This window comes from Chenopodium quinoa, unplaced genomic scaffold (assembly GCF_001683475.1).
Source record: "Chenopodium quinoa cultivar QQ74 unplaced genomic scaffold, ASM168347v1, whole genome shotgun sequence".
Classification (NCBI taxonomy): Eukaryota; Viridiplantae; Streptophyta; class Magnoliopsida; order Caryophyllales; family Amaranthaceae; genus Chenopodium; species Chenopodium quinoa.
The window spans coordinates 6,641,735-6,660,855 of record NW_018745000.1 but is presented as its reverse complement, the minus strand read 5'-3'; the positions used below and the strand labels follow the sequence as shown (position 1 = coordinate 6,660,855).

Here is a 19,121-nt window from a genome sequence, read left to right as displayed (position 1 = left end):
TATCAGCCAACAAGTGAAATATATCAGCCAAGCCTGCCGCACGTAAATTTTCGTGGGCAGTCTGCACCCAATACCTTCTTTATCAAAAGTAGTGTAATTGTGATATTTTTGTTTATTTAAGCAATTTTTAAGGAAATCACTCATTGTTGGGTTAATATTTCATATAGTCGGTTGCGGATCTTAGCCGAAAATATTAGAGGACTGAGATTAAGCCTTTAACCTTTCGCTCAAAACTAATACTACCTCCGTTTTTTTAGTTGATACGATTTGACTTAAGCACTATTCACTCACTCCCCTTTGATTATGATTTGTGCTTTATACGTAATGAAAAATATAGTCATGTGATCTTATTAGATTCGTCATGATCTATATTTCAAAATATCAACTTTTCACACTTTTTATTTATCGATAATTAAAGGTATTAATGGTTAAAATTGTGTATTGACAAAAGTAATTAAAGAAAACATGTCAACTAAAAAGAAACGGAGTGATCATTTACCAGGGCGACTCTGAATGGCCTCGGTGACTCCGGCATATAGAAATGAAATGACAAAACAGTCCCGGAATATGATCTGTTAGTTGTAAATTAGACACTATTCGTCAGCAAATCATCTACTACGATTATCATCGAAATCATCGTAATAACTGGTGTGGCCAAATTCAATTTCCACCTATCAGTCAAAATGATGGAATCTCCATTCAAGGAAGATGTACTGAAGGGAAAAGTGGCGCTGTTAACAGGAGGTGGGTCTGGAATTGGGTTTGAGATTGCAACTCAGTTTGGGAAACATGGTGCTTCTATCGCAATCATGGGCAGGCGTAGACAAGCTCTTGATGCTGCCGTTTCGTCACTCGCTTCCCTTGGCACTCCTGTACTCCTTCCTTACCTCGAAATTGATTTGGATTTTATTTATTTATTTATTTTTTTAAATTTGTTTTTGGTTTTATCAAGATTTCTTAATTTTTATGTTATTTTGTATTGAGAATTTGACTGGTCTTGTGCTTTCTACTTGGGTGGATTTGACATGCAAATAATTGAAATGATTGATTTTGGGTGTTTATTTTTTTTTGGAATTTTTGTCAATGAATACACGGAATAATCGCTTTTAGTTCATGTAGTCGACCCCACTTATGGGATTAAGGCTTTGATTGATTGATTGACCTTTTAATTTGGACTTTATTATTACTTTTTTTCCTGTTTATATTGGCAGATCATTTTGCTGTAGTATGTAGCTTTGGGAACTTGTTCTTTACTCTCCTATAGATGGTTTAGTGTATTTCTGTGTGGAATTGAAATCTTTTATGGTGCTATGTGGCTCCATTAAATCATTAATATGGAGCTTTGCTTTGTTGAATTCAACCGTGTAACCTTTCGGGGCGTTTGGGCTGTTTAGTATAGGTGTTTGGTAGCCGGTAATAAATTGCAGTAATGTGAATTAAATAAAGGGTAATTTAGTATGGAAAACAACCTATAATTTTCATGGACAAACTCATCACCTAAGCCTTTCTTTTATTGATTACCATCCATTATCACTTGGGAGGTGATATTAGATGTGAAAGGGAGATTAGGAAGAAAAATAGACAATTTGGGGGTTATCTTGAGTGATCGTGGTAATGAACATTGATTATCTTTCCAAAATTTACACTCAAATTCACTACTGTTACCATTGTTTATAACTGGTTACCTAACGAGCCGTTGAAGGAGGAAATTTGCAGACTACAATGGGTAGAAAAAGTTGTCTTACTAATGCATGGTAGGGTAGCTTTTGATGCTGGTATCACAGCAGGTTATTGCAATAGGCCTAAAGGTAGAGATGTTGCGATTTAGTTCTTTATTATAAAGTTAAATACTTTCCTTTTAGATAACAATCTCATTCCTACTACTTCCTGAAGTAATTTTTGTATGAAAGTTAGCTGAAAATTATACAACAGGAGTACTGTGAATTGTTCCTGTAGACGTGATTAGAGTTGAGGCAAACCAACCTCATTAAATAGGTTATTGCAATGAAACCTGTTGGTAAAGGTGCTGGACAATCTTAATACATGTGGTGACTTTTCATTTTGGTCCTGCTTAATTTATGCGGCGGTTGTCGTGCTTTAAGTATGAAACCTCAACTTACTGTGTCTTGTACTTTCCAACAACTATAGTCTCTCCCTTCTCCCTTCTGTCCTTTTTTATAATTTTTTATTTTGGCATTTGTATGTGGATAGAGTTTAATTTTGACTTAACCGTATGTAGCGGAGCTTGTCTGGTAGTTTATAGAATGTAATAGTTGAATGGTTCTGTTTCTCATTCCTTAGCCTGTAGAATTTTTCTCCTGATTTGCATCAATATCTTTGTTATCTGCAGGCCATTGGGTTTGAAGGGGATGTACGAAAGCTGGAAGATGCAAGAAGGGTAGTTGAGTCAACTTTCCAGCATTATGGACAGATTGACATTCTTGTAAATGCTGCAGCTGGCAATTTTCTTGCATCTGCAGAGGATTTATCTCCTAATGGATTTCGAACAGGTTAGGAGTTAATCCATCCTATCATCTGAAATGGCTGGCATGATGTCCTTCTTCAAGCACCACAATTATGACATGACATATCACTTCTATGAGTATATACTGTCTTCTTGATTATAAAAAGTAATGTATAATTAAGAGGAAATGACTTGCATGATAAGCTTTTGAAATCTGAAGTATGACTAGCAATGGGTGTTGTTTTGGTGTTTTTTATGTGTCCTGCGAGAGAGTTATAGCACCAAGACTGGACCTACGTCCTGCAAAACAGCGGAGACTCCCGAGGGTGGGAGTTCCGCCTCCGATGATCAAGTTAGAATGTGTTCGGACGTAAAGATGTGGAAAGTAAAGGGGATCAGGCTCCTCTCGGAAGGGGAGTGATCACCCGACTCTCTGAGACAGTCTCAATATCCGAGCCTTAGCCCTCAAGGAGTGCAATTAATGTTGGGTTTAATGCGCAGCTATCAATGTACCCGTGTGTTTTGGAATTTCTGAATGATGTTCCTCAGAGGGAACATCTCCCTAACATCTCCCTCTTATAGGCTCTTGAAATGTGTGCCCAGTACTAGGTTTTCAGAAACCTTGCCTAGGTATTTGGGCCGTTAAAGGCCATTTTCCTAGTTGGCAATCTGCCCACTTTGGACCTCTCACGAGGTGACACGTGGCGGATTCTGGTTGGTCCACGTGGATGACATGTGGCAGAGTTTAATTGGTCCACGTGGCGGGAGAAATCCGTTGTTTGTGTTTAGAAATAAGTTTTTAGACTGGAAAAAAGAAATTTCTTATCCTAAAACGAATTGTAAAAGCTAGAATACTAAAACCTTAACATGTATCCATATATGAATTTTCATGCCAATCACATTGCAAATCTAACAAACATCCAGAGATCCTACCTAACAATTCCACTAACAATTCCAAGGTAAAGCACAAAATTCCAACCATCGTCACTCACCTTTTATCATTTTTCACTTTATATCATAACAGTAGCTTATTCATTAACAAACTCACAAGTCTACATTCAGAGATAGTTACTAACATACCATACAAATCTGGAGTTTATTTGAGAATTGAGGCATATATATCCCCCAACAAAAAAATAATAAATGAAAAGAAACAAATATATATTATGTAATAAAATTCAAGTTGGTTCTTCCCTCTCGCATCACTGGATCTCCCCTCCCTTCTTGAAACTGTCCTAGGCTAGCATTTTCTCTATTATTTTCTGCAGATAATACTTATTGTTTTTAGATGCATCACTTTCTATATTGGAAATTTTAATTTAGATTCATCACTTTCCTTTTTGTTTAATAAAATTTCTCTCTCTCTCTCTCTCTCTCTCTCTCTCATATCACATAGGTCTACTTTTTCCTTTCTCTCTATCTCTTTCATCTCCAAAAATTGCCTAGGAGTCTGTGAATCTGAAAGTGATGCATCTAATAAAAAACGGAGGAAGAAGTATATTTTTTGCATGTGCTAATGTTGAGAAAGCTGGGGTTATTCGTGAGGTGACTTGGAGGTGTATGAAAAAGGCTTTTGGCAATTAATGGATCTTGATAAAACTATCATCTTATAAAGGAGAGAAAGGGGATCCTTGCTGCTAGTTTTAGAGTGAGATTCTGGATATTGATGATAGATACTTGGGCTCTCCAATAATTATTGGAAAATCTAAGGTGATAATTAAAGGAGTAAAGGTATTATAGAAAAGGTGTGTTAGAAGACTCCAAGCATGGAAAGTTATAATTTTGTGTAAAGCAGGACAAGAAATTTTGATTAAGGTAGCGGTCCATCTAATTCCAACCTTATTTCCTTCCTTCATTTTCAGATGAACTATAGTCATTGACTCATTGATTTCACATTTTGGGTAGAGTTGAAAGAAAGGTGTGCCAAAGATGCATTGGGCTGCATGGAGGAAACTTTGTAGCACCAAGGCAGCATGCGGTCTTTGTTTTCTTGATTTGAAGATGTTTAATGCAGCGCTTTTGATGAAGCAAGTGTGGCGTCGTATGCCCCACACTTTTTCCTTGGCAGGTTAAACTCAAGGGCATGATGTTTCCCAGAAATAGATGTCTTGAGTTCATTGCTGGATGTAATCTTAGCTAGAAATGATGGGGTGTTTGAGGGTGCCAAAATGGGTGGTATAGTGAGGAATGAGATGGCTTGTGTATGGTGGACTACAGATTAAGTTTGGCGAGTCCTTGGATTTGTAGAACTCAATCACAGATAGTTTGCCTAGAGGTAACTTGTGTGAGAATTTGAATGTATGTGAGCTAATCAATGAGAATTCTGGCTGTTGGTATATAGAAAAGATTTAGCGCCCCTTTCCATTTGAGAGAGAACAAGTCCTTATCATACTATTGAGTTCTCATTCTTCTGTCGGTAACATTTGCTAGAATTTAGAGGACAGGGAATATTCTGGTCGTTCAGCTGACTAAGCTCTCTTTGGGCAGAGGTTATTGAGTTTGGGGTTGCTGCAACTTTGGGTTGTTCAGACATATAGAAAAAAACTTAGAACACTACAAGAATTAAAATATATTTTTTTTGGAGGGCATACAGTGGAGCCCAAACCAGCCTAGGTTGGATCTTCACAAGTTTTTTTTAGCCTTGGGGAATTTTATTGTACAGTTTTTCTTTCATGAATGGACAACGGTGGAAATTGAATTACACACTCGGAGGAATTGTGTCTTCATTATGCTGCTTTAGGAAGAGTGTCACAGGGAGTTTGAGCAGATTATTTCCTTGTGACCTTGTTGGGGCTTGCTTTAAGAGGATGAATGTGTTAATACGTTGCAGATCTGTGTCATATTGGTGGGCCATTTGGGGAGGTAGAATGTAGAAATAGGAGAAGTTTCCATGGAGAGATTTTTTAGGAACATTGCCTATATTGATAAGCTGCTAGGGGAACTGAAGAAGGACAGGGAGGAGGGACTTCAACTCGTCGTAGTGCATTGGGTATAGGAAAGTGGAAAGATTTTTAGCGTATAGGATTTGCTTGTAGAGGAAGCAAGTGAGTTTGCTGGAGTAAAAGGAAGGTGAACTGCAATGTGTGTTGAAGAGATTAAGGGGAGATGGGGTATTGAGAAAGTCGTAAGGAGTTTATTTGCTTACTGGGATAGAACAAGCCTCTAAAAAGCTTCTACCTTTCAGTTGCCCCCTTTCTTTATTGCTGTTGCTGCTGCTCATTGATTTTTCCTGATGGGTTTTGGTCTGAGTGTGGTTGTACGAGATAATGCAGCTATGTCCAAGCTTGGCGTTACCTGGCATTTTCATGATATGTTAGTAGTTGATTGGTAGAGGCAAAGAATATTTTTGTTTGAAGCTAGTATATGAGCATGGCTATAGAAATGTAATTATCAAAATTGATAATAATAATCTGATAAACACATTTCAAAAATGAACGGTTGGTTGGAAAAGCCTACATCTCATCTTAAGTGACATCTTTCATATTTGTGAAATTTAAATTGAGTCCTTGGTCTCCTTGCCTTGGGTGGTTTCTAGTAGATTAAATGAGATCATTATTTGTTATGGGTGATTGGTTTAAGGGTTTGGGTTGAAAAGTTTCAGTGTTTCTTTGTAGTCGGATGGCGTTGCTTTATTTAGTAAAATTAGCGTGTTCAATCTGCAATATACTCAGAGATAAAGTAGCAAAATGCCTAAACCTAAATCGAGTCTCACGAAATATATGCTCCTCTGAGCATAATTTAACCCAAAAAAATATAGCTTTTTAATAAGAGAATAATGTGTTGAATTAAATAAGAAGAGCACGTAGGAAGATAGGCTTTTTTCTAACTTAAGAAGCTGTTACATGTAAGCCTGATCGATATGATTGATGAGCCCACTAAAGCCTGGGTAACTCTATCCCATGGCAATTTGTCTGATCGTCTAGCTCCTACACAATTTTTTTTCCATTCTAACCAAAGACACCACTGTACAACGATATAGACAAAAAGGCATTATGCCACAACACCTTCTAATTCATCAAATCATCTCATCAAACAATATACGAAACAACCTAAATAATCTAAGCTTGCAACGTTAACTGATGAACATTTTAATTGTTGATCTTTTAATATACAAAATTTTGCTTATTCGATAAAATGAGTAAATTCTTAAACATGACTTTGTAACTTTCTTTCATTAATCATATATGAGCAGAACTTTCGCATGTCTACAAAATGCCATTTTAAAGAATTTTGCTCATTTATCTCAAAATGAGTAACACAATAACCAATTTACAAGTCCGTGCAATAAATTTTAAACTTGTTTGTTTTAGATGAACTCAATTACATAAATTTGCTCATTTGCAAAAATGCATTCATTAGCTTGTTTTGCTCAAAATTTGCTACAATAAACATCAGAGTCAAACAATTTTCCAAAAACAAAAAAAATGACAAATTCATAGCAAATTTGTGATTTGATTGAAATTACATAATTAACTCATTTGGGAAATTTTTTTTTTTAAAAAAAAAAAAAAAACTTCTCAGTTACCGTATGAAATTCAAAGATGGGTTTGATTTTGGTGGAGTAATTAGGCAACAATGTTGCATGCAAGTTACCCAACAAAGATGAAGAGAGAAAGATTGATACGATAATTCTCCTTCGAGGCTTCTATTCAATATTCACAGAGTATATATACATCGCATACTAGGGTTTACACACAATACCCTAATATATTAGAAGGCTAATATGGACAAATAATATTTACATATTTTTATGTCTTAACAAGATTAATTGGATTTGGTAATGAAAATGGGATATTCATTTTGTGTCTACCAATTGTTGGTATTTTTGGAAAATTGATCTCAAGTGAGATTGGAGAGTTGTTGTTGTTATTTTTAGAGATGGAGAGATATTTTATAGGAAGATTTGAAGCAATGAAAAATATCGATTGATGTTTCAAAGTGAAAGAGAAGAGAGAAAATGAAAATATGCATAGGAGATGGATGGATTTTATGGTGAAAAGGGGGGGGGGGGGAGGGGGGAGAAAAATAGGGTATTCTAATTGGAGAGAGAAAGAGAGAGGTGATGAAGGATATTTTCTATTGTCAAATAAAACACCCTAACTATCAAAACAATTATAAATCCTAACATATCTAGTAAAGTATGGAGATTTAGCTAGCTCGTTACAGACTAAAGTGATTAAACTAAACACACTAAACAAAGACTAGAGATTTTATGAATGAAGTAATCACATCAATCAAGCACGAAGGAAATGGGTCAAGCATAACTCTTCACTCAAGCAACACCAAGGGTATAGGAAATGAGAATAAGATGTGAACTAACAAATTCATTATCAATGATTTAAAGCACAATCCAACAACCTATCAACCTATTGGGGTTGATTGATTTCTCATACACACAAGATTACTCTATCATCATAAGCTTGCATACAACAAGGTACAATTAAAAGAAATCTTTCAATGAATCTCAGTAGATCACACTATCGTCATATCCTTGGTCAATTCACCCAATTAAAACAAATGATTGGCCATTCATATGAAATTATTGGAAGATCATGAAAAGTAAAGCAGTTGATCACAATTAATCCCAAACCTAACCCTTAATATGCTCAAGATCCAAGCTAACTGTGCAGTCCATGCATGAGGGAATCAGTTTGTTTGGAGTCTTTTTTTACAAAACTGGTGAGGGCGTGCTGGTCCCATGAGCACGGCCTGCTATTTCTCCCTTCACTCTCCTCCTTAGCTTCATGCTTCTTTCTAGGCTTCCATGCTCGGCCAAACAACCTCCCAACAAACTTGGGAATCCCAAGAAACCTACACAAAGGTAGCAAAGCAAATGGGAGAGTAGAATTGATAAGGCAATGCATGAAAACCGTTAAGAAAACGAGCATAAACGTGCACTCACCATTTACCAGTGAAGCACAATGCATGAATATTATTGGATTCAAAAGCTACAAAAACAAGCTAAAAACAAGCACGAAACCTAACCTTGAAGTGACATTATATGTCACTCGTCAAAAGGGGGTGGGAGCGGTAGGGAGGGAGAGAGGATAATTCAATTTGGATTCTAGAAATTTTGGATGGAAAATTAGTTTGGATGTTTTTGAGACCAGATGTAAAATACAAATTGCTGAAAATTTAGGCTGTTTTTATTATTATTTTTATTTATTTTCTTTATTTTTTCTGCTTTCTATTTTATTATTTTTAAGCCTCATTTGCCTAAGTAGTCTAACTAACTTAATTTAGACCTATTCATTGAAATTATGGAAACACTCTTTCTTTTGAAATTACTCCTCTTTTTGAAATATTTAAAATTACTCTTCTAAACACATGAAATTGTAAGGGAAACTTTTCACTTCATTAGTCATCAAAACATTCCTGATCAGAAAGTGACATTTACACATTTTTTTTTGGCTTAATTAACGTTCAGCATCCGAGCTTCATGAAATGGTAAGACCATCTTAATGAACTCTATATGAAGGCAAATTGCATAACTCTATGTTCCTTACAATAGAGATCACATGATACTAGAAAATAAAGACTTACTAGCCAAAAGCCGCTTGAACATGACAGATTAAATTAAAGTCAGGAGGAATCTGCAAGTCTTAAACCAAGTTGTCAGCGTGTAAAGATAAGCCCAAAACTCATTCTGTTTTTTCTCATAAATCTATGATTTATCACTTGCAGGACTCTCACTTATTCAATTGTAAAGAAAGTAAAAAGTCGTTGGAAAGGTTCTGTAACACAGTAATGTCGCTTCCAACATGCTGCAATGTGAAATCATCATCTCCCAACCATTCCCACGTCTTATGCCACCACCTTTCCTAACCTGAACCACAATATGGTGCAGCAGCACACACATGCACTGAGTCCTAGACCAGTACTGAGCTAAAAATCTTCGAGCAAGAGACTGTTTCTCAAGAAATTGTGCAATTGTGCTTGAAGTTTTGTAAAGCACTTCATGATTCAGTTGCACCATCACCTTCTTTTCCTTGCCCTTTTCAGTTCTATGAAATATAATAGTCACAATGCCAAATTGAGTTATCGACTCCCCCATTAAGATTAGAGTTGGCAAGCGTGTTGTATCGTGCCGTGCTTGTGTTCATATTTGAAAATAAGCTAGTTGGGAAAACTGAACACCAATGCAATCCGTTTAGTAAAACTTGTCATGTCGTGGTGACCATATACTTAAAAACGTGTCGGAAACCCTTAACACTAATATACTTTTTCCTTGTTTGATTCTTGGTCGTGTTATATTTAAAAGAGTTGGCTTCTTTCAAGAGATTTATTGTCAATGCCCTAAATTATTAGTTACGTTTCTTAGGAGGGCTGAGTTGTATCGGTTTTGTGTTGGTAATCTCAACACCAACCTGACTTGTTTAATTAAATGTGTCGTGTCATGTCGTGTTAAACGGGTCGTAAACCCTTGGCACTAACCCGTTTCTGTTCGTGTCAAGTCGGGTCGTGTTGTCTCAGTTTTTGCTATTTCCAATCAAAATCCAATTCCTCCACACATTGTACGGTTAAAAAATGAAGAAACATGTAAGCAAGATGTACACTTGAGTTTGTAAAGCTCATATATGTCTATTGAGATAGCAAACTCTAGCCCCCTCATTAGTAACCTACTATTATATTAATCATGTAAGCAAAAGCCCTCAAGAGGAGAATTCCATGGTAGGCTTCATGGCTTTGCCTTCTTAATGGATCTCACTAAGAGGAGATAAGGGGAGGGGAGATACCATGGCTACAAGATTAGATTGAAATACTTGGGAAATGCAATGTAGGACATCATCTATTGGCTGCTCCTTATTTAAAATTAAGTGAAGTGTTGCTTCCTCTATCACATTTACTTTTGTCTTACCCAGTTATTAGTTTAATACTTATTCTGGTATATCGCTATAGCAATATGCCAATTGCTAAATATATTTTCAAAATACACAAACTCAAAAGTTGTTAATTTTTACTCCTTATTCAAACATTTTTTATATTAATACACTTTGTAGTTATTTTAAACTAATTGACATTTATCTTCAAGTCTATCTTGAGTCAAGTTCAAACCTAGAATTCATTGAGTCGATTTCAAGATTGAGTTTGTGATGCGCTTGCAATTTATTCAAGTCAGGTGGAGCTCAAGTTCATGCACTTTTTAAAATCAATAATACCCCTAGTGCGGACATCAATTTTCTTGAAGTTTTAAGAAATCTTTAATGTTGTCTACTGACTGCATACCTTTCTTACTCTGCAGTGATGGATATTGATTCTGTTGGGACATTCACTATGTGCCATGAAGCACTAAAATATCTCAAGAAAGGGGGCCCAGAAAGGAAGCAATCCAGTGGTGGACTAATATTGAATATAAGTGCGACATTGCATTACACAGCTTCTTGGTATCAAATTCATGTATCTGCGGCCAAGGTTAGTTGTACAAAGTGCTATATCTGGGTCCTTAAAAACATTTTTTTGCTTCCAGTATTCTAGGTTATTCCTTTCTCTCCCCATTAATTGCCAGTTGGTGGGTGGTGACGCAGGCAGCTGTTGATGCAACTACCAGAAACTTGGCATTGGAATGGGGTACAGATTATGATATTAGAGTCAATGGAATAGCGCCAGGTCCAATTGGTGATACACCTGGAATGAGTAAACTTGCACCTGAAGAGATAACAAGCAAAGCTAAAGATTACATGCCACTTTATAAACTTGGTGAGAAATGGGACATTGCTATGGCTGCGGTTTATCTTGCGTCAGATGCAGGTGAGTAATTCATTTTTATGTATTTTTTCCTTCTTTACTACTTGATGTACCTAATTATGGTACTTAGTATATAAAAAGTTGTATTTTGTTATAGAAACTACTAACATCTCTCTCCCCCCCCCCCTCTCTTCCTAAATTTACTAGAAAATGATGTCAAGATGTGCAATTATTGACTCCATGGCTTATTGACGTATATATGCTTGCTGGCATTTATGATATCAAGTGTACTGGTCTAGTTGCATTTCTCCATAGACATGCACTGTAGTGTCGAATATTATTATTCTTACTATTTATGCCTTGTTAAAAAATTTGAAATTTAGTTCTTTTACGCAAACTTGAGCTTGTGAATCAGTAGGAAGAAAAAAGAATGTAGATACATTCCTTTTCCATGTAGAAGGACAGTAAGCAGCTGTCACTTTTCAGTTAGGTGGTGTGGTACACCAAAAACACAGATTTATATTAATAATTGTTCCACATGCAACATTAGATTGACAACCAAACTACTTAACTACTACTTCCCTGCATACCTGCTTGATTTTTACTAATATCTTTCATTGAAACTAAGATATATTTATGCTCCAAAAATCTCTTTAATTCCTCATCCCTCCTTTATAATAATATTGAATATGGAACCATTTTCAAATCTGTAGTTTGTGTTGACATCCAACGTTCCTGAGTGTAGTCTCTCTGTGATTGTTTGCTTTATTTGCTAAGTGAGGCTTCACTTTTACAAGGTGCTCTAATATTGCAAAAAAATTTGGAAATTTTATGGAACTAATCTCTCATAAATTTTTGTGTTGGCATGTTCTTACAAAATATTCTTCTGATGTTACTCCCCCCCCTAAAAAACCTTCTCAAGCTGAAAGAATTTGTTGCCTAAATTGTTTACAAATAAATAAAAAATTAACTCACTAGACAACCTGTGAAGTCTGATTTTTATCTTCCTTAATTTTCATTTCTTGGTATCTCTGCTCCAAATATGAGCTATTGAGCTGTGTGTATAAAATTAAGTCACCGTTTTTGGTAACCATGCATAGAGTGCCAAACGCTGATGGTTTGTGTCTTGATGGAGCTTAGTCATGCTGCGTATTATTAGTAATTTATTATTACTTTTGTCCAAAATAATTTCCCTGCTTCACAACTTGGAATGTCTGAGGCGGGCTTCCTGTTGCCAGTTTGCCATATCTCAGAACATTTTGTATTTCAATCAGACATCTGTTCTATTTTTAAGAGATTTTTAGTTGATATATGAGAATTACACCAGGCATGATCATTAATCAGGGTTCCTTATCTCTTTTCCTCCCTAGTATTTGTAAGTATGTTCTGTATATAATCTATTGAATGTGTTTGGTACTTATTTACCTTTTCCCCCTACCCATTTTTTTTTTTTTTTTTTGTGCATTATTTGGGCCAGAAGATTATTTTGCTCGATCAGGAATCATATAACTGCGGTTATGAATTCTGTCTAGAAATTAATTTCTGTAAAACTTGATATGGCTTTGTAAAATCATCTTTATAAATCAGGGCATTGCTGATAGTTCTAAAAATTTCAGTAGTACATTAGTATCCCAGTGGTTGGGAAAAGGGTCCTACCTTTTGATTTTAGATGTTGGACAATGACTGTTCCTTTGATAAAAAGCATATTTGCACTTACCGTCTGCGTTACCATGTCAATGTAAAAGGACTTGGAACCAACTAGATGGCAAATGTTTTGTACTCTTTTCATCGATTATTTGCAGTAAATTGATCGGAGGAACCAAAGAAAGGGAGAGTTTCTGCTTTTGTAACTGAGATGGTGAAGGAAAAGGGAAGGGTATTGGAATCTGATAATTTGTCACATTTTGTCCAAATTGGATATTGGTAGATATCCGTCTTTTCTTCCTTGCAGTTTCCTATTCCTACTTTTTACCGTCACTATGCTGAGAACTGATAAGACATTTGAACATGGAGGAGACGGAAAACAGAAAATAAAAAAGATTTCTTAAAAGGCTGCAATGAAGGAGAGGGAGCAAAGGTCAAACATTATAGTGGGTTATGTCAAGAATCGCTTTCTTTGCTTTTCTTCCTTTCAAATGTCCCTCAAAATGGTAATGGAGACCCGAGGGTGCACCGGTACGAACAGTGGAAGAGTGGGACCATGATGGGGTTAAACGAGGGAGAGAGAGACCGAAAATGACTTAACGATTGGCAGACCAACAAGAAATAACTTAACTAGATACATTACGCTGTCTCTATGTTTATAAAGCACATAATCTTCCTCTTAAGCAATTGTAAGAACACTGCTGATTTGAATCAACTTCTGCAATTTTTCAGGTAAATACGTCAATGGATCAACACTTCCAGTTGATGGAGGACTCTGGCTGAGCCGGCCACGCCATCTGCCCAAAGATGCAGTGAAGGAACTTTCTCGAGTAGTAGAGAAAAAATCAAGAAGTGCTCCCACTGGGCTTCCTAAGAGCAAGCTGTAATCAGTTAATAGTAATAATAATAAAAACAAACAAGGATTCTGGATGATCGATGATCATTGCTCTTATCTTCATTAAAATCTTATTTTTATTCGTACTTGGTATGGTGCTTGAGACAACATGTTGTAATATATGAAAAAAATTTAAAATTTACCAAAAACTCTTGCGACTTCACACTTAATGTTTTGGGTGTTCACGCACCCGGCTAGGTGGCGGTTGCCCTATCGGGCGAGAAAGCCCTTTCTAAAAACCTTGTTCTCGCACTCGGCCGGGCATTGTTGGCCCCGATCGGGCGGCTACCCAGCGCTATTCTTTCTTCATTCTCACGCCCGGCCAGGCGGCGATGCCCCGGACCGGGCGACAGACCTGCAGTCCTCCGCAGGCTTGCACTCGCGCCTTACCAGACGAAGCTAGCCCTGATCAGGCTGATTTCAACTCCTCTACGGAGAACTTTATTGCTTTTAAAACTTGTTTTATAAATTACCAACACCTTAACCTAAGTTAATTAATCAAACAACATGAATTTGTCAACAATACTCTAAATTATTCAACAATAACCTTCATTTAGGCCCCGTTCACTTCACGTTATTTTTGCTGAATAAAAATTATTTTTACTGAACTGAAATTATTTTTGCTGAACTTAAATTATTTTTATTGAACTAAATTAATTTTATTGAACTGAAATTATTTTTACTGATTCTTTATTATATTTCTTCTTTATGATTACTGATTTTTACTGAACTGGAATTATTTAGGCTGAACTGAAATTATTTTTACTGAATATTATTTTTTTAAGGTGAAGTGAACAAGGCCTTAATTGTCCTAATTTAATTTATTTCAAAATAATGAGAAAATATAAGTTTATCTCCTTGATAAACAAAATATATTTATCAAATGGCAAAACTGCAAATAAATCAACAACTTTTTATAAAAAATGAACCCCATGATAGTTGATTTATTTATTATCATGCCATGATGACTAGAAAATGGACCCCACAATAGTTGATTTATTTAAAAAAATGTCATGATGACTAGGGAAAATTGTTGATTTTTTTTACAATTTTGCCATTTGATAAACAAATTTTATTTATCAAGGAGATAAATTGGGGCTTCCTAAATAATAAGTGATCTTAATGTACTTTTGTTTCGGGGTTTTTTTGATGTCCTGCGGAAGAGTTACAATTCCAAGACTGACCTCTGGACGCCTGTACCTGCAAAACAACGGAGACTCCTGCGGGTGGGTGTCGATCAAGTTAGAACGTGTATGAGGAGTAAAGTGCGGAAAGTAGAGGGTTTTTTCTTGGATTCCAAGAGATTATCTGCAATGTGAAATTGCTCAGTTCGAGGTGTCAGATGTCTGACTTTCTCTGATTGTGAGTTAATGTGAATTAAATGTTTTTTAATGATGTTCCTCAAAGGGAATATCTCCCTTTTTTAGGGTGTTGGAAAACGTGCCCAATACTAGGTTTCAGAGACCTAGGAGTGACTGTGCTTTGCCTAGGAAGTTTGGCCGTAGGAGGCTACTTTCCTGATGGGCTATGTGTCTGCCACGTGTCGTGGTCTGATTGGTCCAACTTCACTAGGCGAAAAAAACGAATTCCCCACCGGTTTAAACCCCCCATTTCACACTGGTTTTGAACTGGGTTGGATTTGGGGGGGGTGCTAAAACCCAATAGATTTCGCACCGGTTCAAAAACGGTGGGAAAAATGACTTTTCGCACCGGTTTTTACTTATAACCGGTGCCAAAAGTCCCCAAAAAAATTTTAAAAAAAAAACTTTTAGCACCAGTTCTTTTCCAAAACTGGTGCCAAAAATGCCAAAAAAACAATATTTTTTTTTTTTTTTTTTTTTTTTTTTTGCATTTTTTTCACTTAAATTGATATATAAACACTAACATATATATAAAGTTACAAATTTACTTCAAATACTCCAAAAACCTGTTCTAATGAAGCATATAAATAGCAAACTAAACAGCTTAAACTAAGCAGCTCAACAGGCTACAAAAATAACAAAACACAGCGCAACACCAAAGCAGCAGAGCAAGCACATCAACTCAGCATCACAGCACCCCATAAACCAGCAACACAGCACTACAAAAGGAAGCAGACAGCAACACAGCAACACCAACACAGCAGCGCATCACATCAACACAGGGAAAACTCGACATCACAGCACAACAGACACAGCATTGTAGCAGAAACAGCAGCTCACAGCATCACAGATAGGAAAACCAACCCTGCAGTAATCAAGATAAAAGAACCAGCATCTAATAGCTGAACAGGACAACCAGCTGAGCAGACACAACCAGATAGCTAACATCAACAGAACAGAAACAGCTACACAGGAGCATTGATCTCTGTATTAGAAGATTTATATTCAACCAAACTAATATTCAACACCTTCGGTGCCATTTCCTTCATTACCTTCGGTGCCATTTCCAGAACATCACTAATATTCAGCTATGTACATTTTGGTTTACAAGCTACGAAGATTGAGATTTGACCTTTTTGATCATCTACATCTGCTTTTACTGATTGTAGTAAAAAGCAGTTCTCATTCTCTTTTCTAGTATGGAGACGAAGTATGAAAATCAAACAGCATATGATAAGCAAGGATATCAATTTGGGAATAGAATTCTGATCCTCCAGAAAATTCAAGTGCTGGCTTGTTATGTTTTCATGAGGAGTTTAATTACACATTGAAGCGATGTTTTACTATCGATTCCTTTATGCATCCTTGTTTGAACAACTTTCACAGCAGCCACTCGGGCAGCATTAGCTGCTTTATTAGCAGCTGCTACAACTTTGTTCACCCTGTTATCTACTGATTTCACCTTATATGCTCTTTCAGATGCTTGCCTTGCTTTCTGCATACAGAATAAGTGCAGAAAATTCAGATACTGATGGTTACATTTTCCCAAGTTTCATCTCCTCATATTAAGAATATGGCCCAATATTACTAAAAACCTTATATTATAGTTATTTTTGTAGTTCTCTTCTAATTAATCAATCTTTATTAGTGGGAAAGTCAATCACATACCATTCATTAATCTCGGACATATTAATTAAGTATATGTGACTACTATACCTAGACGAAGGGAGTATAATTAGACTGCAGTAGCACTTGTCTGTGCTAAACAATAGACACCAAGACTAAAAAAATCAACAATATTTTCATATAATGGAGAAGTAGAGCGTTCTTATCTGGATAGCAATAGAAACTTTGCAAGGGTAAGCTGAAAAGGGGGAGTCAGGCAGTTGAGTTTGACAGCTAGCCTTGACAAGAAGCCCATTTTGCCAGTAACCAGATTGAGCTTCCCATTTTCTGAAAGTGTAAACACCAAGCCCATGCCTTCTGCCCTCATGCCAGGACCCCTCATATTGGTGTCCATTGCCAAATTTGTAAACTCCAAAACCATGCATCTTATCAGCAAAGTATTCACCAGCATACAAATCTCCATTTCTGCAAAATGAGTACGAATATCATGGGCTTAGCCTTTTGCTGGGATTAAAAAGCCACACTAAATCATTGAAGTTCATAGCATCTGAGGTTTGTTCAATAATATCTTTTCTGACAATTTTATAGAACAATAGTGAAGAGTGTATCATTTATCCAGTGACTCTTTTAACAAACAGGTAGTACAAATAGAAGTCGTTTAGTGAGTATCAGCAAAACGTATATAAGTTCCAATGTTGTTAACTAAAATAACTCTATAACCACAGCAAAAAAATTAATGCATGGTTAAACATGATGCAAACAAGACCATGATATGTTCTACTGTCAAGTGTCAACTCCACATATACAGCCAAACCAAGGAAATACTCCCTCACTTGCTAGTTAGCAAAAGACCAATAGAAATGTAGTTAAAGGATTACTAAAGAAGAAACACTTTTCTTAGAAGGCTCATACAACAACTAGCTTGTCTTTACAATTACAGATTATGAATTTAGTAGCTTACTCAAGGAAAAAAAGCAACAGAGAAGTTGCTAACAACTACCATAAATCTGCTTCACCAACCAAATCATCCAGACAATGAAAGTAGTTAAAACATAAATCAGACAAATTTGTTTTATATTGATTCTTCATTTCAACCTAAAATACTCATCCCCAATGTTACAACACCCGACACAATGCGCATTAACATCAAACACTTCCTTTTCTTTTTGGAAAGGGAAAAAAAAAAGGTGCTTAAACCTCATCAAAACACTTAAGCCTCAACACCTCAAAGAGGCTCCTAGTCTTTTACCACTAACCATGGCAAGGTAGGATGCATTGGATACACAGTTATGCTTGACCTCACTTGTAGAGTAACCGATAAATTTCCTACATTGATCCGAGTTCCAAAACATAATGCATATATGATCCTTTACAATAAGCAAGCATATGATAAGATAATTGATTTACTCTATTATAGTCCAATCCAAACCCAAATAATAGCAAACTAATAATGGACATAAACACCAACAAACAACAATGTAACACATGAAACTTCAAACTACACAAAAAATACCACAAAACATTAAGCAACATAATAACAATTCTAAAACCAATCAAAATATTAATAAAACTAATTCAACCAAAAAATTACCTATATTGATAATAACCAAATCCATGCTTAACACCCCACTTGAATTCACCAACATACTTACTACCATCTTGAGAAGAGTAAATCCCACAACCATGAGATTGACCATTAGACCATTCACCTTGATAAACATCCCCCGTAAAAAACCTATAAATCCCAATTCCATGCCTTAATCCATTCCTATATTGACCCCTATATCTACTCCCTTTTGCCCATGTTTCAACTCCATAACCATCATACTTCCCATCATACTTCACATGCTCCTAATCTCTTTCTTTAAAATCCATTGAGATGTAAGAAAGGACTTATCTGTAATTATAAAAAAAAAGAAAAAAAGAAAGGACTTAATACATAACCTTAGAGCTCAGTTTATTCCAAATAGACGAAAACAGAAAAGGTGTTTCAATAAACAGTAGACCCAAGAAATCCAATTTTTCATTTTAAAAATCTTGGATTTCAACTCACAAATAAAAACCCATACAAACAACATGAAGCTTAATCGACTAATAACAAACAAAGAAATTTCGCCTAAACAAATGGCAGAAAAAATCAGCAAATTAATTTAAATTCAAAAACATATATTCAATTATTCATACCTGAATTCATAAGCACCATTAAAGTGCTTTTCAGAGTACCTCACAAACAAATCCCTCCTCCTCCGGCCCGTTGTCTATGCGATGATGGTTCTGAAGAATCCAAATTCTGAAACTATAATATCAATAATTGCTTCAATTGCAACTTTAAATCATCAACAACATAAAAAATCAACCCAAAAAAAAATAAATCACTCAAATTCAAGACAAAAAAAAAAAAAAAAAAAAAAATCCAAAAAAACAAATAAACCCCAAAAAATTGCAA

The 19,121-nt window shown here is 35.8% G+C and overlaps 2 protein-coding genes across 2 annotated transcripts; one reads left to right on the top strand and one right to left on the bottom strand.

Annotated features, from left to right (window-relative positions):
* Window positions 1-566: 566 nt before the first annotated feature.
* On the top strand, window positions 567-13,837 carry LOC110707556 (peroxisomal 2,4-dienoyl-CoA reductase-like). Its single transcript, XM_021885574.1, has 5 exons — window positions 567-872; window positions 2,351-2,510; window positions 10,707-10,876; window positions 10,990-11,212; window positions 13,526-13,837. Exons 1-5 carry the CDS (start codon window positions 684-686, stop codon window positions 13,678-13,680), a joined length of 897 nt encoding a protein of 298 aa, XP_021741266.1. The 5' UTR covers window positions 567-683; the 3' UTR covers window positions 13,681-13,837.
* Window positions 13,838-15,576: 1,739 nt separating this feature from the next.
* LOC110707614 (MORN repeat-containing protein 4-like) lies at window positions 15,577-18,520 on the bottom strand (the record flags this gene model as incomplete). The annotated part of the gene is made up of 3 exons (XM_021885641.1): window positions 15,577-16,544; window positions 16,882-17,140; window positions 18,267-18,520. Coding segments are annotated over 3 exons (711 nt in total), but the record flags the coding sequence as incomplete, so codon positions are not given.
* Window positions 18,521-19,121: the final 601 nt, after the last annotated feature.

Excerpts from the sequence above, each read along its gene's own strand:
- LOC110707556 (XM_021885574.1), top strand. The coding sequence starts at position 684 with ATGATGGAATCTCCATTCAAGGAAGATGTACTGAAGGGAAAAGTGGCG. Across the intron at positions 873-2,350 it reads TCGCTTCCCTTGGCACTCCT|GCCATTGGGTTTGAAGGGGA; the intron begins GTACTCCTTCCT and ends TGTTATCTGCAG. Across the intron at positions 2,511-10,706 it reads TCCTAATGGATTTCGAACAG|TGATGGATATTGATTCTGTT; the intron begins GTTAGGAGTTAA and ends CTTACTCTGCAG.